General features: G+C 42.6%; 1 protein-coding gene across 3 annotated transcripts in view; it reads right to left on the bottom strand.

Moving 5' to 3' along the window:
• The window catches only part of ANKRD44 (ankyrin repeat domain 44), a 215,367-nt gene extending 193,673 nt beyond the window's left edge, over positions 1-21,694 (bottom strand). For all 3 annotated transcript variants that reach the window (XR_013347556.1, XM_077830497.1, XM_077830496.1), the window contains exon 1: positions 21,514-21,694. Coding sequence is in view for 2 of the 3 variants with exons in the window: in XM_077830497.1 (XP_077686623.1) it covers positions 21,514-21,540 (27 nt within the window). In the remaining variant the exon portion in view is untranslated. The remainder of the gene's footprint in view (positions 1-21,513) is intronic.
• Between the last annotated feature and the right edge of the window lie 356 nt (positions 21,695-22,050).

Genomic DNA, 22,050 nt, shown 5'->3' on the forward strand with positions numbered 1-22,050 from the left:
GTACTGTGTCCAGTTCTGGGTGCCACATTTCAGGATGTGGACAAATTGGAGAGAGTCCAGAGAAGAGCGACAAAAATGATTAAAGGTCTGGAAAATATGACCTATGAGTGAAGATTGAAAAAATTGGGTTTGTTTAGTCTGGAAAAGAGAAGACTAAAAGGGGATATAACAGTTTTCAAATACATAAAAGGTTGTTACAAGGAGGAGGGAGAAAAAGTGTTGTTCTTAATTACTGTGGATAGGACAAGACGCAATGGGCTTAAATTGCAGCAAAGGAAGTTTAGGTTAGACATTAGGAAAAACTTCCTAACTGTCAGGATGGCTAAGCACTGCAATAAATTGCCTAGGGAGGTTGCAGAATCTCCATCACTGCGGATTTTTAAGAGCAGGTTAGACAAACACCTGTCAGGAATGGTCTAGATAAGTAGTCCTGCCACGAGTGCAGGGGACTGGACTAGATGACCTCTCGAGGTCCCTTCCAGTCCTATGATTCTGAAAGCCCCTTTGCAGGGGCCAAGAATAGAAGCTGGTTTCCACCGCATTCTCCCCTTCCTCACAGCAGGTATCTGAGCAATTATCTGTGCTTGTACAGCTTTCCTGATCCATGATTAGGGCTCCTAGAAATGATGGTAACATAAATAATATCTATCAGTGTCTGCACTTGCCCCCACTCTGAGAGGGAGGGTTCGCACAGGGGCAGGTAGTCTGCCCACAGGCAGCATTACAGGAACCAGGCACTCTTACATTATAATCCTTGCTCTAGTACTGACTTTAGTTATGTGTAAGTCTACAAGAACAGCACAGAGGAACAGACCCTCCACTGAAATAGGGATTCCTTTCCCCACAGAGCCCTGCAGCCCTACCCAAACCCTCCCTGCTGAAGGGAGAGCCCCAAAGAAACTCCACAAGGCAAGTCTCACAGTTTCCAGGCCCCCTTCCATCCTCTCACTGCATGGGAGTTCCATTTAGCCCTTAGGACTTTCCTACACTGGGAAGTTTTTGTATGTGCCTTGAAACCAGTTTATTCAGAAATAGATCCGGCAATTTTAAACTAGGTCTACACTAGCTCTAACCGATTTTAAAATTGGCTGAAACTAAACCAGTTTTAAAACCAATTGGAAATTGTCCTCAGTGTAGGCATGTCCTTTGTCTGGATTCTGTTTTAGTACATTGTCCCCCTCCTATATGTGTAACTCATATATACATTTAACACTTCAGGATAGAAGTAAGTGAGAGTTCCCCTTTGACTAAGCAAATTGTTTATCCCTTTACAGAGAGAATCAGTAGTGAAACATCTACCAGGACTTTCATTTATTACTGTTCAAGATTAATTTAATATAGATTGTCTGAACATTTCCAAAGGATCCTATATAATTTGGACTATCTTCCCTCAAAGACTACTGTTTCAGAGACCAGCAAACAAAAATACCAGTATAAGTATTAACAAGAGTACAATAAGCAATTTAAATAGTAATTATCCTCAAATACAACTTTATTCCTGAAGGGTTTTAACTGTGTACCTGAAGTATAGCTATTTATGTAGAGCTCACTTTGATGCTCAAACATGCTAGTAAACACTAACGTAGTTCATTCCGACAGTCTCTGAACAGACTGAGCACACATGTCCAGATAATGCATTAAGCCAGTTTTGTTACTTTTGTGGTTCGAAATCTGAAAACTCTGCCTACCATGTACTATACTGGTAACTAAAAACAGATGTTGAGTGCAAGGCTGTGTGCCGAATTCCTTGTTAGGGCTTTTTGATGTGGAATATATGTATGACAAAGACAAAGGCGATGGTATATCCATGCTTGTCCAGCTTAGAATCATAGAATCATAGAATATCAGGGTTGGAAGGGACCCCTGAAGGTCATCTAGTCCAACCCCCTGCTCGAAGCAGGACCAATTCCCAGTTAAATCATCCCAGCCAGGGCTTTGTCAAGCCTGACCTTAAAAACTTCCAAGGAAGGAGATTCCACCACCTCCCTAGGCAACGCATTCCAGTGTTTCACCACCCTCTTAGTGAAAAAGTTTTTCCTAATATCCAATCTAAACCTCCCCCACTGCAACTTGAGGCCATTACTCCTCGTTCTGTCATCTGTTACCATTGAGAACAGTCTAGAGCCATCCTCTTTGGAACCCCCTTTCAGGTAGTTGAAAGCAGCTATCAAATCCCCCCCTCATTCTTCTCTTCTGCAGGCTAAACAATCCCAGCTCCCTCAGCCTCTCCTCATAAGTCATGTGTTCTAGACCCCTAATCATTTTTGTTGCCCTTCGCTGGACTCTCTCCAATTTATCCACATCCTTCTTGTAGTGTGGGGCCCAAAACTGGACACAGTACTCCAGATGAGGCCTCACCAATGTCGAATAGAGGGGGACGATCACGTCCCTCGATCTGCTCGCTATGCCCCTACGTATACATCCCAAAATGCCATTGGCCTTCTTGGCAACAAGGGCACACTGCTGACTCATATCCAGCTTCTCGTCCACTGTCACCCCTAGGTCCTTTTCCGCAGAACTGCTGCCTAGCCATTCGGTCCCTAGTCTGTAGCGGTGCATTGGATTCTTCCGTCCTAAGTGCAGGACCCTGCACTTATCCTTATTGAACCTCATCAGATTTCTTTTGGCCCAATCCTCCAATTTGTCTAGGTCCTTCTGTATCCTATCCCTCCCCTCCAGCGTATCTACCACTCCTCCCAGTTTAGTATCGTCCGCAAATTTGCTGAGAGTGCAATCCACACCATCCTCCAGATCATTTATGAAGATATTGAACAAAACCGGCCCCAGGACCGACCCCTGGGGCACTCCACTTGACACCGGCTGCCAACTAGACATGGAGCCATTGATCACTACCCGTTGAGCCCGACAATCTAGCCAGCTTTCTACCCACCCTATAGTGCATTCATCCAGCCCATACTTCCTTAACTTGCTGACAAGAATACTGTGGGAGACCGTGTCAAAAGCTTTGCTAAAGTCAAGAAACAATACATCCACTGCTTTCCCTTCATCCACAGAACCAGTAATCTCATGATAAAAGGCGATTAGATTAGTCAGGCATGACCTTCCCTTGGTGAATCCATGCTGGCTGTTCCTGATCACTTTCCTCTCATGCAAGTACTTCAAGATTGATTCTTTGAGGACCTGCTCCATGATTTTTCCAGGGACTGAGGTGAGGCTGACTGGCCTGTAGTTCCCAGGATCCTCCTTCTTCCCTTTTTTAAAGATTGGCACTACATTAGCCTTTTTCCAGTCATCTGGGACTTCCCCGGTTCGCCACGAGTTTTCAAAGATAATGGCCAATGGCTCTGCAATCACAGCCACCAATTCCTTCAGCACTCTCGGATGCAACTCGTCCGGCCCCATGGACTTGTGCACGTCCAGCTTTTCTAAATAGTCCCTAACCACCTCTATCTCCACAGAGGGCTGGCCATCTCTTCCCCATTTTGTGATGCCCAGCGTAGCAGTCTGGGAGCTGACCTTGTTAGTGAAAACAGAGGCAAAAAAAGCATTGAGTACATTAGCTTTTTCCACATCCTCTGTCACTAGGTTGCCTCCCTCATTCAGTAAGGGTCCCACACTTTCCTTGGCTTTCTTCTTGTTGCCAACATACCTGAAGAAACCCTTCTTGTTACTCTTGACATCTCTCGCTAGCTGCAGCTCCAGGTGCGATTTGGCCCTCCTGATTTCATTCCTACATGCCCGAGCAATATTTTTATACTCTTCCCTGGTCATATGTCCAACCTTCCACTTCTTGTAAGCTTCTTTTTTATGTTTAAGATCCGCTAGGATTTCACCGTTAAGCCAAGCCGGTCGCCTGCCATATTTACTATTCTTTCGACTCATCGGGATGGTTTGTCCCTGTAACCTCAACAGGGATTCCTTGAAATACAGCCAGCTCTCCTGGACTCCTTTCCCCTTCAAGTTAGTCCCCCAGGGGATCCTGGCCATCCGTTCCCTGAGGGAGTCGAAGTCTGCTTTCCTGAAGTCCAGGGTCCGTATCCTGCTGCTTACCTTTCTTCCCTTCTCTAAGCTTTTGCTAGTACTGTGTCTGAAAGATCTTTCTGAGGAAGACGTCCCTGAAATCTTCTTATGAATTCGTATAAAAAGCAGTTCCTAAAATAGTGTGTGCACTGTGATTCACTTTCATTTTGCCTTTCTTTCCAGAGAGCCTGGTGGTAGAGTTCACACCCATCTTGGAGGGCAGCAAGTTTTAATATACAGTGCTAGTGAACAGAAAACAGATTTCATCTGCAGTAATAAAAAAGACATTAGGAACTTGTGTGATCTGAGCACAGGACTCGGGGCTAGGAACTTCTAATACTGAACGTGACCCATGTTGACTCTCTGTGCCTTCAGGCAAGTCAATTAACCTCTGTCTCAGTCTGTAAATTGGGGATAATACTTCCCTACCTAGCTGGGTTGTTGAGAGGATGTACTAGTTTGCATTTGTGAAGTGCTTTCAAGGTAAGAAGTGTCATCAGTGCAAGCCCAGTACTATTATGGCAAACCACTGAATAAGCTAAATGTTATCATAGCCAGAACAGGACATATTTTTAGCCTAACCGCTGGAAAATGATGAATCTGTAAACACACAAAAGAATACATTGGACCCATTACCATCAAGAACTCTCATGTCTACAGGCTCCTGAAATTTTCAGAACCAGCCCAGGCTCTGTTAATATCTATATTATATAGGCATAAAACACAAGAACAATTCTGGATTCTATGGGGACATTTCATTTGTACTCAGGCATGTACATCCTTTGCTGCTCAGCAGATCTGCGTGGCTTGAGAGATACCTACTCTGCATGGTACTCTATAGTTCTGATTTTCTGCTGCACAGAGTTTACACAAGGCACAGCAGGGGAGGGAAAGCTGTTTCCAATTTTATTGCTCATTGAATCTCTTGCTGCTAATGTTGTCCAGTCAGCTTCTTGTGTATTGATAACTGTTTCTTTAACAGGATGCATATCATTTTTAAGGTTGAAATAATCATAACACAATGCAAGCATATGCAAGGGAGCCCATCTAAAAACAAGCACATTTCTGTCCTGCTGGAAACCAAAGGGGAAGAGATTATTTCTTCATGGAATCATTTACCTGTGAGCCTATTACGTTAAACAGCAAAACATAAAAGGTTTCTCAAGTCACTTTGCACAGATATCTTTATTTTTTATTATATACCACAACAACGATTCATCTCATTCTCCTCCTGAACCATTACATACCTAGCTAGGAAGATCAAATAATCTACTGAGACTAAAATCACAGTAAGGTCCCCACATATTGAAAATAAACATATGTGATTCGTATGTTTCAGAATTCTGGCAATTATCTTCTCCAGACTTGACAGTCTCACAAAGCGAATGTTTTTGTGTCAACAAGGTCTCAAATCCAAACAAAGAAGAGGTATAGCCTGTACCATACCTAACATGATCAGGATTAGCTACTGATAATGACATCCACTGCAGAGTCATCCAAAATAAGACTTAGCACTAGTCAACAACTTAGAAATGATTTCATGATATTGCACATTCTCGTTAGTAGCATAGTGGATCAATATGAATTTTACAAATATTACAGAAGAGCTATTTAAGGAAATTATGTAGGTGGTGTATAGATTAAAACCCTTGTTATGAAACTGTTTGTTTTTCCTCTTACGACATGATATGATTTAACTTCAACCAATTAAGTAAACACAAATAAAGAAAATTCAGTGAGGAAGGCATTGGAATCAGTAGATCAGGATTCAATTCCTTGCTGTGCCACTTACTTCCTGTGTGACCTTAGGCAAGTCACTTAATTTCTCTATGCCTCAGTTTCCCACGTGTAAAATGGGGATAATCCTTCCCTATCACACAGAGGTATTGCAAGTATAAATTAATTCAAGTTTGTCTGACACTACCTCTATATAAACAGGTTTCAGAGTGGTAGCCGTGTTAGTCTGTATCAGCAAAAACAATGAGGTGTCCTTGTGGTACCTTAGAGACTAACAAATGTATTTGGGCGTAAGCTTTTGTGGGCTAAAACCCACTTCATCAGATGCATGGAGTGGAAAATACAGTAGAGAAGTATAAATACACAGCATATGAAAAGATGGGCGTTGCCTTACCAAGTTGGGGGTCAGTGCTAACCAGCCAATTCAATTAAGGTGGAAGTAAGCTATTCTCAACAGTTGACAAGAAGGAGTGGAAATCACTTTTGTAGTGCTAATGAGGCCAATGTAATCAAGGTGGCACATTTCAAACAGTTAACAAGAAGGTGTGAGTATCAGCAAGGGGAAATTAGTTTTTGTAGTTGTAGTGGCTGTCCACTCTACCCTCTCCACACCTTTGCTTCACTGTTTCCTACATGGCCACCTCCATCTAGGCTTTTTCTACCACCTTTCCTAGGCCCTCTCCCTAGTCCATTGTGCCAAGCCCACCCCAGCATCTCATTCGCCCTGCAGGTCTCCCACCACAGTGATTTCAGGTGCTTCTTACATAGCAGCCTGTGAATTCATTCTGCAGTCACATGACCCCTCTCACTCATGCACTCCATCTAGAGAATACCCTCTCCCAAAAACAAGTCTTAAAGGGGTTCCCCAATCCCTTTAACATCCTGGGCAAGCTGAGTCGTGCATACGCCCAAAGGACCAGTGCCCTGGTGCATTAACCTATACGAACTCTCCGCATTTGGGGCTTTAACTCAGAATGAACAGGATTGAATAGGATACCTCATGTGAGCATGCACAACTCAAACAGAAGCAGTGGTTACAGAATCTGGCATACTGTATTTACTAGGTTTGCACAGCATTTTGAAAACCTTCCTAGAGCGGATAAGGAAATAAGTCCCCTTTCGATTTTAAATTAGAGATGAATGCATGTGTCATATTGGAGAGTACATTAAAACAGCTGGAAGCGCACAGACAATATGGGATATTTTAGGCTTTTATTCTTCTGTTTTATTTTCCCCCCATGACATGTTAAACCACAACTGAAGAATATAATGAGCAGGTCAACGCTAAACAGCTTTAGCACTAGAGTATTCTAGCTTCTACATCCGAACACCTCTGTCCAAAATCACCCATGCAGCGGGGCTGGTTTAGAGATCAATAACAGGAACAGAACATCTGTCACCCACATCACCCCAGCCAAACAGAGACACGCTGGAATGTTAATGTGATATTTGCCGCCCATATTCCAGTGCAGAGTTAGAGTTATGTCTACACAGCGCAACTCTTGGATGATAAAGTTGGGAAACCAGGGTGTCTTCAGTCTTCACTGAAGACTGTCCGGAGCACGCTGCAGGTTGCCAGTCCTTCTGTTTAATAGGAAAACATCATCCACTACTTCCCTCATCCTTCCACAAACACCCCAGAAACTAAATCTTGGATGACACAGAACAGGAGGCATCTGAAGCAAGACAAGCGAGATGGGACAGGGTGGGGAGGAATAGTCACACACTGAATCTTGGGCCTTGTAGGCAGGAGGTTAGGGGCCAAGTCATGGTTTTGCCATGATCTTCAAGCAAGGGACAGCACTGTTGTACAGCCCTTCTGGGCTCCCTTTGCTCCACAAGCGAAGTACCCTGTGCTGAGTCTACACCTGACACTAGACACTTGCTGTTCTGAACTCATGTGTGGTTACAAATTTTGCAATATTTGGTGTTTTTCTTGAAGCCCCACCACCTAGAGTCCTTTGCTTACTTGAGACTCTCAGCTTTCATTTAAAAAAAAAAAAAAAAAGTTTCTTCCCTGGTGGCAGAGAAAAGCTTGAAAATGGGACCCAAGAGTACCCTGAAGGTTCAAAAAGCCAAAAGGCAATGAACCTCCCTCCCCCACACACTTTTTTTTAAAAAAACCTCCGGATTTGTATACCAATCGAATGATGGGGGGGAGGGGACGTGCCTTCTTCAGGATCTTTCAGTGCTCGTGGTTGGCAATACTGCATACTTCCCTTGGCACACTAGTAGTTATGCTAGCCAGCGCTTGGGTGACTTCACACCCTGGCTCTCCCGCAGCCCAGCTTTGCAAGAGGGAATCACAGCAGCTCTGTAGAAAAGTGCTCTCTTCTCTGTACAGCTACTTCCTTCCTTTTGCCAACTACCTGGGTGGTGAGGGGGGCACCTTGCATTCCACTACTCAACTGGGCTGCCATGCAAGCCAGGCCGCAATCTAGCCCTCGGGGAATGGCATTTCAAAAGACCCCCACATTTGCTTGCACCAGCATTCCTCCACAGAGCGTTGAAAGACTATACAAATAAAACAAAACAGCAGTGTAATTGTTATGATCATGAACCATAACCAAAGCAGTCCTAATAAAAACTATACTGCTCAGCCCAAAAGGGAACAAGAAACCCCTTGAAAGGAAAATGCTACTAAAACGGACAGAAGGAAATAAACATATTAAAGGTGACAAGTTAAAAATAGTCAATATCCTTAATAACAACCAATTTTGCCAGCGAGATATGTAAGACTAAGGACATTGGCAGTATTGAGCTGCTGCATAGGAGCACACAGTACTATACTGAGCAGTATATCTTATTGTACTGACTGCACTATGAGTATACTACACGTTCTATTTAGTTTCACATGTTCAGTCAGTGATTGTAATGAACAGTTGAGAATAATGCTGCCAGATTGCTACTGGATAAGATTAAGAAGAAGCAGTTATCAATTCATCTTTTAAAAAAAAAGCCATCCACTTCCACACTAATATCTGAAATACTTTAAAGATCTGGGTGTGTAAAATACTTAAATTACTTTCCCTGCTACAAACTGGTGATATACACCTATGTAAAATGTGAGCCCTTGAGTCCCCATCCTCCAGCCAGACTTTTTGCAGACTGTGTTAGAAGTAGTTAGTTCACTGTTTCCGTCTCCACATCTGGAGATTAAAACAAGTTTAAAAAGGCAAATGATTTACAATGTAAATATATGGCTTCTCTCTCCACAGATATACTATTTGGCATTCACATATTTTTAAGAGTTTTTTTTTAAGCGAAGTATGTCACGTTATTTATCTTTCTGAGACAAATAGCTTGATCCAAAGCCCAGTGAAATCAATAGGAATATTTTCTGTTGACTTCACTGGTGGTTGCTAGATAGGGTTCAAAGACAGGAAAGTAACACAGGTCCAGATTCAGCAAAGCACTGAAGCATGTGTCTGAAGTTAAATGCTTTGCTGAACTGGGCTCATACTGATATCGCATGTATTCCCAGACTGGATCAGAGCCATAGCCCATCTAGTCTCTTGACATTGGCCAGCACAAGATGCTGGAGGGGAAGGTGCAAGAACACCACAATAGGCAGATGTAAAATAATATGCCCCCATGACAGGCTCATAAAACTTCATGCTTCAAGGTTTATACCAATCTCATTTTATTAGAGATTAGGTGTCAATTACAGGAGCGGGTGGTTGAGTTTCTGTGGCCTGCAATTTGCAGGAGGTCAGACTAAATGATCAAGATGATCCATTCTGACCTTAAAGTCTATGAGTCTACGATAATGCTTAAAAAGTTTGAGAAAGACTAACTAACAAACCTGGGTATTTTTGTTATTCATGCAAATGCCCAGTCACACCCTGAATCTTGCTAACATCCTGTGGCAATGAGCTCCGCAATTATATACATGTGTGAAAAAGTGTTTCCTTTTATCAGTTTTGAAATTATCACACACCTAATGACACTGTATCAGATTAAAACTGTTAAGGGCCAAATCTTCCAGGGTTGTCTTCGAATTTCCCCATTTCTCAAGCCTGTGTATCTATTTTTAGGCTCCTGAATAAGGTCTCAAGCTTAGACAGCTTTAAGACTTCAGTCGCTCGTGCAATGGGGTTACTCAGTGAATAAAGTTAAACACGGGCACAAACCATTATCAGGAACTAAAAGTGGCCTGATTTTCAAAGGTGCCAAACATCTGCAGCTTCCACTGACTTCAGTGGACCCTGTGGGTTCCCAGCAGCTCGGGGTGGGAGGAGGGAGGAAATGAGTCTAACTGTAGACAGCCAGGTTTGAAAGTCTAGACCTAACCCTTCTGTGTAAATTAACAGGTCATGTGAAAACAAAACTCCTATTACAGATCTCTGAGCAAAGGCTCCCTCCGAAGGCTGATGAATAGCACAAACAAAAAAACTTTATTTTTAAACTAAAAACCAAGTTGCTAAGACACCAGCTGATCTGTCAAGAACATAGGAAGAGTCAAGTTAAACTTCTGACCGATGGAATAGCCTGAAGGACCAGTTTCTGTCACCTGCCTACACATCAAATCCTTCATGACCTGGTCTGCACTAGAACAAAACATCACCTGTTGAAGACAATAGGTGTGAGCAATTGTTTCAGCGCTGATTCCATTGCCTGCAGTTTAACTGCAAGCATAGGCCAGGACAAACCCTGATCAGCAACGTTTCAGAAAACCCTGGTTCAGACTTGCAGCTTAACTATGTACAGCGGAACCGGTACTCAGTACTGCACACACTGTCAGCAATTGGTAAATGTAACTCATGGAAACCAGACCCATGGAGTGCTCCCAGTGATTTCAGTACTGGGGGCCAATCCTGCAAAGCCCTACTAAGTGCTCAGCATCCTGGGGTGCCATTGAGGGAGCTCAGTATCTGGCAGCATCGGGCCCTTCAGGAGCAATCTAACCAGTTTCCACAGGTTAAAAACATGATTGCAATCAAATGAGGAAGATTGTCCAGTTTTAATCAAATAAAAATGCCAAGACAATGCAAATTGCCATTATTCCCAGAAACCAAGAAAAGGGACTATACGCTGCTCTCATTTATATCAGTGTAAATCTGAAGTGCCTCCATTATATTCAGCACAGTTACTCTGGATATACACCAGCATAATTGAAAGCACAACTTGGGCCAAGGGTAAGATTTCAGAATACAGCCAAGACTCATTTAACCTTGGTAATATGAGGAGCCTGTAAGGTTAGTCTCGAAGTACACAAAGATGAACGTTAAATTGGGTATACTCTCTCTCTCTCTGAACTTTAATAACTGCATTATTAATCAAGCAAAAGCATATAAAGGCTGATGAATGTTCACAGCAGTTTCGCTTCCCAAAATAATTTTATTTAAAATGTGAAAGTTCATGTTTCCATCCTTCTAATGAAGAGGAAGCTGGAGTCAACATGTTGCCCAAATTAAAAAGGTTCCTCATAAAGACAAATGTACTTGATTTTACATTTTTACAGTTAAAATTTCTTCAAGCCAGATGTGCTCAGTTGGCAGTTATGCTCTATAAAGCCTTTACTAAACTGTTAAGTTCTTGGTGAGCAACTAGTTATTACTAACCAGTTATTTTAGTAAAAAAAGCTTTGCATGGCCAAAAGATAGTTTGTTATCAAATTAACAAAGTTACGAAAGCTGCAACATAGGAAAAATATCGCTCACATCACATTAATTTACAAGTAAATGTCAGAGCAGAAGTGGCAGTACCTAAATATTGCACCATTTGTCATTAGGGATTATATGCTGATTTAAGAAATTATTTGATGCAATAGATCAACTATGGCCTTCAGACAGATCTCATATTTATGTAATGCAGTAGCTTGAGTGTTGGGATTTTGTTTTGTTTTGTTGGGGGGGGGGGGTTGAGCGCGGGGGGAAGGCACAAATACACGCACACCCCCATGCAAAAAACTGAAAGCTTTACCTCAGTAAATGGCTTCAGTCAGGTACGTGTCAAAACTTGCGCAAAAATCAACCATTTTGGTTTTACTTACTTCCTCATAAACATGCAGCTGTAGAGAGGAAGTGGAGGCTTTGCAAGGCCATTTTCTCAGTGCATCCTTTTTAAAATTAGAAACCAAGCCATTACAAATAATTCCAGCACAAGAATGTGTTCCTGCATGTAAAGCCAGCTAATAATGCGAAGTATAAACAGCAACCAGACAAGCTTATTTCAAACTAGGGCATACAATATTGTACGGTGCAAACATAGTAAACTGTCTCCATTTTTAGCTATACATCCACTAGTTTGTTTCCAGTACATAGTTAAGTATTGCTTTTTCTTCTAAAAAAGCAAAATACATATAAATGTTTCTCACCAAAAAGTAAGTATTCTTCCAGATTTTCAGTTATCTGTAATTTATTGGCCAAGACTATGCAAACTCCAGTGATGACCTCAGTCCATTGGTTCACAATTATCTTCTCCCTTTAAAATTAAACGTTTTGTGCTTCCATTCTCATTTATTGTCAGGCCAAGAGGGCTCCAACAGTAAGTAGTCACAGGTTTCACATACTGCAATTAAACCCAAGTTTAAGACACAGGATAGTGGCTGTGAGAACTTAATGGGCTATGATCTCCGGAAAATAAAGTGACAAATGTCGAATATATGCTCCTGGAGAGAGATGTTATTTAAAAACAGTTCTATAGCTCAATAAGTGCAAAAATATTCTGTCACTGGAACATTCTAGAGGCAGTGTTAACATTTAAAAGTCTCAGGAAATGCAAAAGTTAAAGTTCTATCAGCAACATTAGCCTGTATATTTAATGGTATACTTTTATAAAACATAAGTAGCAGTGTATTAAGCAACACATTTAATAAGATAAACAAGAATAGAAAATCCAAGATCTGTTCAATGTGACAAAGGCCGAAGTCTGTGCCTAGGACCCAGGCTCCTGGAGCCATGTGATTACATCAGAATCTCAGCGTTCATTAATTTTTTGTTAAAGTTTCTACCCCTCATGGTTGCAAAAAGAAAAAGCAGCCTTGAAAACATGGCCCACTGTGCATGTTATTAAAGCAGCCATACCTGCCTGAGTCTGCAGACAGCCTGAACCAATGTCTCTGAGAGGATGAACTACCCCAGGCCTCTCAAAAAAAGTGTTTACCCCAAGGGCCACTGCCCCCAATAGAGGATTCTGTTGTGTGGCAGGAGGGTTAGAGAGCAGCAGGCCCAGCCTAACCACCCACCCACCCAAGTACATACCCTAGCAAATCAGGGTATAAGTACAAGGTGACCCCTTCAGCTACCACCCCGTCACTCCAGGGAGGAGAGAGAATCTTGGCTGCTCCTGAGAAGAAGCCAGGAGGCCTTGCTGCCACTCATTCAGGGGAGAGGACGGGGAGAGACAACCTCCAGGCTTGGTGTTTTGTAGGACTCTGGAAGTGTCTGACTTCTCTTGCTGTCAAAACCTTAACTTGCCCGTTTCTCAATCAATTGCAATTCAGTGATTTGCCACAAAGCTGAAGACACCTACACCTGGTCTACAGCAGCATTTCTATCATTGCTAGGGCCGGTGGAGCTGCACCAACCCTTGAACAACGCCAAGAGAATGATGGCACCAGCAAACAGCACAGCTGTACCACTGGCAGCAACAGGGGGGCCCCAGCTAAGGCATTTTTACCACCAGATCAGGCCTAATTTTTAGGATGCAGTAAGAAAAAAAAAAAAGCTTTCCTAGAGAGCCAATCCAGTAGGCAAATACGTGCCCCACACTACATAGTACATGTCTCTATTAAACACAGTCATGACAACCAAATCATATTTTAATAGTTGAGCAGGAATAGGTCAGAAGGTGAATGTCCTGCAGAGATAAAATACCATACCTCAAGTGTATAAAGAAATATGAAGTTTTGCTGATAGTTATTCAAGAAAGAGCAATGTTCTAACATGACATATACCCGGAGTTTCCCAGGCACTTAACACATCCATAGCAAAGACTTACTGTATTGCCCCTTTATGGCGCCATCGCACTTCTTGGGACTTTAGGACTGTATCACTTTCCCATTGGAAGAGAAATCTGCAGACAAACAGACTCTGAATATTTCCTTGTCTACATTTTTTTAGAGCACGTGCACATGTCTCATTTACTTGAACACAGATGACAAAACCAGCAACAAAGTTACCTGTTGCAGAAATCTCAGCCAAGAAAGCAAGCCTCTTCCTGACCCTGTATCTCGCTGGCCTTGTCTACACTAGACCTTATTTCCTTCTCTGAGTATGGTTGGACAATGTAATATTTCAAAAGCTGGTGGCCAGTCTACACTAGAGCTCTGACCAGGGTGCCAAGAGATGTGAACAAGAGGGAGAAATGCCAGGGTTTTGGTTTTTTTAAATGTACTTTTTCTTTAAAATATGTGAATACATTTCCACAATTTCTGTGGATAGCGTGTGGCTAGGAATAGCTCGACCAAAGGAAGCAATAGCTGCTGTGGTGCATGCGCAGGGTTAATTATTTCAATTATTTTATTTATTCATTTATTTACCAGAATGAGTGGCCATATACCTGTTGATGTGAATTATTCCCCTGTTCTACAGTTACCTTAGTTTATAATGACAACATTTTAAAAATCTCAAGCTGTTTTTCAATTCATAGATTATAAAGTCAGAAGGGACCATTTTGATGATCTTCTCTGACCTGTGTAACATAGGCCAAAGAGAACTTTCAGGCACTTATCCTCCCCAGGAATCCACCAGCCATTTTCTGTGATTTTACCATCACATGTGCCCATTTTAAAATAAAAAGTTTCTCTCCATCCTATACTTCCCCCCATTGATGCATGCCAGACTGACACACTTCAGGGTAAACTGACTACAGAGAGGAGAAAATTAAACTGACTGTCTGCAAAGTGCTGCCAAACACATGAAGTAAACATATTAAAACACTGCCTAGAGAAACAGTCTCAGTTTCTTTCAGTTCGTCACCTTATGCGTTACTTTCAGCTATAGCAGGTAAATGTTTTCAGACAGATTGATGATTTCTAAGTGGATGGCAGCCCTGTAAACACACACACACATATTCAGGCTCCGTTACTTTTTAACAATACCATTGAAAAGATGCATGTGGTAAGAGTGTAATTTAGAAATATTTCTGTTGTCTTGTTCACACAGGACTTGAGCTCATGGGAAAGACTCCTTTGGGCTCCTTGGAGTCAACAAGGACCGACAGCCTGCTCCTGGTTCCACATAAGTCAACAGCAAAACTCCCATTCACCTGAGTGGTGCACGATTGGAGCACTAGGTACTATGGCCCTTTAGAAAGAGGCAGCTGGGCAGCCCTTTTATGCACATTTTAAAGGGAATAATCTTAGTTTAAAGGATGTTGAGAATATTTATAAATCGAAGAGGGAGTGGAGCATTCAGCACAAATGCATGTAGCTGTACCCAACAATTCGGCACAGAAGGGCTTACGTCAACATCTGAAGAACACCCACAAACAGGATGTTTTTTGAAGCACTTCTCCCCCACCCCCACTCCCACCACACCCCGAGCGAGTTAACAGAAGCAGGAGTTTCTGGACTGACCCTTACATTCAGAAATAGCATGGTAAGGTAACTCTTGCTTAAGCAGTGCTAACACAAACCCTCAGCAGGCAAAAAACTGACATCCCAAATCAAACACAGTAAGCTAAATGCATCCTCTAACTTAATAGGAAGAAACGTTACCAACTACAGACCCTTTCTGCACTGTTATTACTAGTGCTCTGCAAAGGGGTCCTGGGCTGGTGGTACAGAAATGAGACGGAGGAGGTACCAAGATTTAGTTTCTGACAAAATGATTTTCCACAAGCTGTGTAAATTTTCTTGAGTTAAAGAAATACTCTTCAGGATTTCACACTCTCAGTGGAGCACTCCCACTAACAATCACCTGTGTTCTAGGGGCCTCGGTGAAGATTTACATCTCATCTCCATCACTTTCAGAAATAAAACTTCCATTAAAAAAAAAGTTTCCTGAATGCAATAAATAAATAAATAAATAGTTATACGGAAACAGACTTCTTAAGTGTGACTGGGAGTAATTAATAAGAGACTGCCTACAGCCCATTGGACTGCACTTTGGGAGACTTGGGTCTGGAAGAGATCTCTGATCTTTCGTTACTCAGAACACCAAAGAACATAGAATCATCAGAGAGTCATAGAATCACAGAAGATTAGGGTTGGAAGGAGGTCATCTAGTCCAACCCCCCTGCTCAAAGTAGGACCAACCCCAACTAAATCATCCCAGACAGGGCTTTGTCAAGCCAGGCCTTAAAAACCTCTAAGGATGGAGATTCCACCACCTCCCCAGGTAACCCATTCCAGTGCTTCACCACCTTCCTAGTAAAATAGTTTTTCCTAATATCCAACCTAGACCTTCCCCCACTGCAACCTGAGACCATTGCTCCTTGTTCTGTCATCTGCCACCACTGAGAACAGCCGAGCTCCATCCTCTTTAGAACCCCCTTTCAAGTAGGTGATGCTCAGGCTCAGGCACATAAAACTACATCTTCAGGAAATGATAGCATAGTCCAAACAACCTGATTAAAGAGCAGCTCACAGGAGAGAGCCAGCTCATTAATGTATTCCTTTTCTGATGGTTATGGCACACGGGAGAAAATGGTATCTCAGAAACCTGGAGGAAGTGGAAAAATCAAAATACACCAATACCATGATGCGCATGATTGGACATCCTCAGTCCTTACATCGTAGAAGTACTGAACCCCCTTTTTCTTGCCCTTTCCCCCTACACACACATATGACCTGATTTGAGTTGGGAGAACAGAGCCCATGTTTGAATGTCTAGGACAACCCAGTTGTCAAAACATTAGTTTTTCATTCATGCTGAACTCTAGTTCATATGCATAAGCTCGTTACATACAGCCACACCCGCATTGAAAATAAAACACTAAACTAAATGGTCAGACCTTAAAGTGCATGGGGAGAAGAAAGATAATAAATAGCAATGCCACTTTGTACTGAAGTATCACTTTTCATCTGTAGGTCTAAAAGCACTTAAACTTACCCTGCCTGTTGTAATTGGCATGCACCGTAGGGGATGCAAGAAACTGCATATATGAGAAGTGGATTATCTGGAACGGATGTGGAAGGCTTACGTAGCACTGTCACTCAATACTGCTACATACAAAGATGTCAGCAAAGTTGAAACCTTAAGTGTCTAATCTCAATTTAGGGTTTGTTCATTTTTTCAAGCTTACTACTTCAATCACTCATATACAATTTTTGGAAAAGGGGGGCCAGGAACAGAAGGAAGATTGATAGATTCACTTCCACAAGTGAATGGGGGTTGAAAATACTTCCTTTGGTTAAATGATTAAAAAACTACCATGTGGTCCAGCTGATTAGCTAGCAATTGCCATCACTCAGAAATGAGCTAATGTAACTTGCTTGACCAGAAACAGATAGGATATAGTCTTAAACTAAGCTCTATTACCAAATAAATATGTGAATACAACCAGGACCGCTTATAAAGTAGACCTACTTTATTGTTCCACCACCACAGCATCCTAGCACTTCTCAAGTGTCTTAAAATAGAAACAAGAACAATCTCTTCATTTTTTCTGACCCTGTATGAAAAATAGATTAATTCGTTTATGATTATCTTTGTTTGCCTGCTTTGTTTGCTTGGTTGCCTATGTGTGTGAGAGAGGACAAGAGCGAGAGGGTGCAAATGTGAAAAAAAATGAGGAAAACCTAAGTCATGGAAATAAGACTTATCTTTACTCCTCATACCAGCATGTGGCTTCTTTCGGCTCTTGCTACTAAGTATCATCGAACTTTTACAGCGCTGGAGGTAGACCGCCTTGTTGGACCCTATTGATCCATAGTTTCGTTGTTCCGGAGGAAGGCAGTTGTTATGGGAAATTACACTTATGGAGGGAGAAGAGATCTCTCAGGCAGACAGAACCAATCCCATGGAGAACCTAATCCAGATTCTGTATGCAGCACAAAGAGCTGGGGTGATGTGATTGTGGTGACCTGTGTTGCTAAACAGACAAGCTGCTGCATTTTGTACCCGTTGCTGCTGCTAAAGGGTGTGGGGCTTCATTATTAAAAAATACAATAAGTTGTCATAATAAACACTGGAGATCACAAATGCAGGAGTCACCGTGCCACTTCTGCATCTGAGTGGACAATATGCAGTCTTCTGGCTAGCCACAGATGAAAGCTGGTATGTTTTGCTGCCATGGCTGTCTGGACACCCAGAGCAGTGTAGCCTGTGGACCAACTAAATCTGAAGACACATACTGTAGGCAGCGGAGGATGTTATAAACATGTAAGTGCCTCAAAGTGCATCATTCTTCCTACCAACATCACATCAGTCTTAACAGGGTTCAGCTTTAGCCAGCTGTTCTTCACCCAGGTACTGATTTCAGGTAGGCATGGAAAAAGCTGAGAGACAGCGCTGCTTAATATTTGATGTAAAGGAGGATGTAGCACCTGGCATCCTCTGCACACTACTGGCACTTCAGCCTATGTTGTCATGCAAGGCCTCCCACTGGCTTTGTTATAGATACTGAATAACATGGGGAAGAGGATGAGCCTTGGTGGGAATCTAAAGGCAAGGGCTTTAGAAATGGAGAACTAGTGTCTCATAACAACTTTCTGGGCTCAATCTTTATTTAAAAAAAAAGAAAGGAAAAAGAAAAGGCCCTGAACCATTTTGAAACACTTCTATTCACTCCTATATCCTCATACAAGTGAGACAGGAACATCTGGTGATCAACCATACCAAATGTCACAGAGCAGTCCAGCATGAAGAGTATGGGTATGTCTATGGACAACAGGAGGACATCCCCCAAAATAAGAAGCATTGCCATACTATGCCCTGAAGCATGACCCATCATACTGGCAAGCAGAGAGTATTTAGAGTGTGCTGCCATGCAAAGGCATACTGCAAAGTCACCATGCCAGTTCTGATAAATCAATCTACCAGGTTTGGAGATCGTTAGAGGTGTGGGAGGGGAAGAGGAGAAATAACTAATCTTAAAAAAGTCCAGACTCCCCCCCTTCCCCCCGCCAAGCACCCTTTGTTGCAATACAGACTTCACAAGATGCAATCCACGTGGCTCAAACCAGTTTTACGCTCTACTACCAGTGATGAAGCAAGATCCTTGTTGAGGAGGTTTAGCAATGGTTTAAAAACCTTTAGCGCTTTAATTCCAAGGACCTCATGAAACACGATTTCAGACTTAGACGTAAAGCACTGAAATGCTACACTTCCTTTACCAGCTGTAGTGCAAATGCCTTTAATATTATGCTGCAGTCTACACTTTCAATTTACAGATCTCACCTGAATCTTCTGATTTATGAGACTTGTTCTATGCACTACTGAGCAGAATGAAGTCTCATGGTGTGAAACATTCTCTTCATTTGCTATAAGCACCACATCCGAAGACATGAGTGTAACAAGGGACATGCCAGGAGACAGAACTATAAACACTGTCTTTGGTTAAATTATGGAAATGCATTTAGACTACTATAATTCATACAGTCGCCTTTCAATGTTTATTTTATTTTAAAAGTAGCTCATTTTTTCCTTTAAAAATTTGGTGTTAATTATAAGGCAAATGCCAGGTAGAGGATTTTGTAGTGGAAGGTTTCTTTGGAAATACATAAATAAAATGAGAGAGAGAGAGAGAATGCATGCACATGTGTGTGTGTAGGCATGTGTGTGTGTGTGTGTGTGTGTTAGGGGAAAGGGAGTTGTTTGAATAAGGACCCCTAACTGCTGATGATCATTTTAAAAGTAACAGGAAAGTTTTGGACTCCAAGGACACCCACACTGCAGATTATAGGCAGACCAAGTTAAACTAAAAATAGCTGATTAAGACAAGCAAATGTGTAACAGATGGTACAATATGTTGATAAATTAGGCTGTGGGAAACATACTATTACTTTACTAAATATTTTAAAATTCTTTTGAACTTCTTTTAATGGTAAGAAGTGATTTAATACAAATTATAGCTGCTCTATTATTAAATTTAACATTTTAACATAAGCTGAGATTTGAATATTGCCATTTTCTAATAGCGTGCAAACAGTTACGGCAACAAAAGCAAAAATGCACTCTTTAAACATGAAGGCCTAGTAGAAAAATAATTACTATGTATCATGGTAATAAATAGCACTGAATTCTCAAAAGAAGGTTAATACACCTTAGAGACCTTACACAAATAGCCAACATCCATTTTTATCCTACCCCTCAGCTCTGAGAATTGTAAAACTACATATTTGACTTGAAAGTTGGATAGTATATCAACTCTAACTCATCAATGGGTAAAATGTTCAAAAGCGAATGAATGGCAAACATTTTTCCGATACAGAATACTAGGTTCACTTAAGTTACACATATAGGCCCCAATTCTGCAAGCTGCTCCCAGCAGAAAAAATGCAGGCAGAATCCCATTGTCTTCAATGGGGATTCACATGGGCACGCACTTGGAGCCCATTACAAAATTGTGGCTCTTTAAAATCTGATCCTGCATAGCAGTTGACTTCAATGGGAGTTTTAGGTGCACAACAAGGAATGCAAAAATAGGACGATCATTGGTTAAACAGGTTTCAGAGTAACAGCCGTGTTAGTCTGTCTTTGCAAAAAGAAAAGGAGTACTTGTGGCACCTTAGAGACTAACCAACTTATTTGAGCATGAGCTTTCGTGAGCTACTTCATCGGATGCATACCGTGGAAACTGCAGTAGACATTATACATTGTATATAATGTCTATTGCAGTTTCCACGGTATGCATCCGATGAAGTGAGCTGTAGCTCACAAAAGCTTATGCTCAAATAAATTGGTTAGTCTCTAAGGTGCCACAAGTACTCCTTTTCTTATTGGTTAAACAAACAACCTAAATGGTTAAAAAAATTCCCTTGTTATGTTTTTTATGTGAAATAACCTTTTAAAAGAAACCTACATGAAGGTTTGTTTAAAAAGCAACTAGGAATCTGACAGCGTTTGAACAGCCAAATAGCAACCATGCACGCAGTTGCAAAGTGTTAATATTCATCGGGAGGAAGAGGCAAATTAAAACATTAGCTTAAGCAACTCAATGTTTAATTAATTAATTCCAACGCTGGACTGATGAGAAAATGCAACTAGTTCATTAAAGTAAATGTTCTAACATTTCTCATCTGCCTCTTGTCTCTGAGTGACACTGAAACACACTGAAATCTACCTTGAGCCCCAATATTTCACTGATTTAAATGGAAACAGGTCTAGGCTGCGGCAGAATGGAATGCCAAACCAACAAACACCAGAAAGATGCAAAATAACTGGGCTATTCTAGATGGTTGGTTCAGTGACAAATCCCCTAATCGATTCATCTGAAAGACAAACAGCGCCTTTCTTTCTGGCATTTTGACATTTGCCTGTTTTCCCCACACAATGCAAAACTTGACTGACTAGTAACGCAGTACATTATTAGCCTCAGGCAAAATAGCCTTATTAGCCCTCCTCCTGCTTCTCTGAGCGCGTCGCCCGGAGACTAGACAGACAGACAGACAGACAGACGGCCGAATGGCGCTCGCTGCACGGCGCAGTACCGGGGATCGCAGAGCGGCCAGAGCGCGGGGAGGGTTTTTGTGCTCCGCAAACGGGCGGGATTTGCGCAGGCGGAGCACCGCAAGACGCGGCTTCACTTGGCTGAGCTGGACAACAGCAAACCCCTCCGAGCTGGAGCTGCCGTAGCCGCTGCCCGCTCCGCTCCGCGCCTCGCCCGCCGCAGCGCGGGCTCCCTTCCGCGCGGGGCTTTGCCGAGCCTCCCGCAAGGCTGCCCGGGCTCCTTGCGGGCTCCTACCTGGTCGGTGAGTTTGAGGACTGCCATTCTCCCTCGGCGCGGCTCGGGCACATGCAGCTCCGCGGTCCGGGGGTGTCCGCCAGCTTCAGGAGTGGGGGGCCGGGTGGGGAGGAGAGCTCAACGCAGCCGTGCCTGGGAGACCTGAAATTGACAATCCAGCTGCTCGCCGGGGTCAGGAGGAGCCCAGGAGCCTGCCGCTAACCGAGCCTGCCTGATACAGGAAGTACTGACTGCACAAGCCCAGCTGCCACTGACATCACCCCGTGCACAACACACGCACAGAGCAGCTCTGGGCAAGGACAAGGCTGCCTCCTACTGCTCGCATCTCCCCCAGAGCATCCCTCTCCATCCCCATCCCCCCCCACAAAAAGACCAGGGCTGCTTCCTGCTGCTGCTCACAGCTGGGCTACCCTCACCCCGCTGCACCTCCCCTCGCCAATATTTTCTTTGTTCCTGTCACAGCCTTGCCCAAATCTGTGACTTTCCTTCCCTTCCTGCCTGTTTCTCCAGCATGTTGCACTTATAACATTGAGCAGC

This window comes from Eretmochelys imbricata, chromosome 11 (assembly GCF_965152235.1).
Source record: "Eretmochelys imbricata isolate rEreImb1 chromosome 11, rEreImb1.hap1, whole genome shotgun sequence".
Taxonomy (NCBI): Eukaryota; Metazoa; Chordata; order Testudines; family Cheloniidae; genus Eretmochelys; species Eretmochelys imbricata.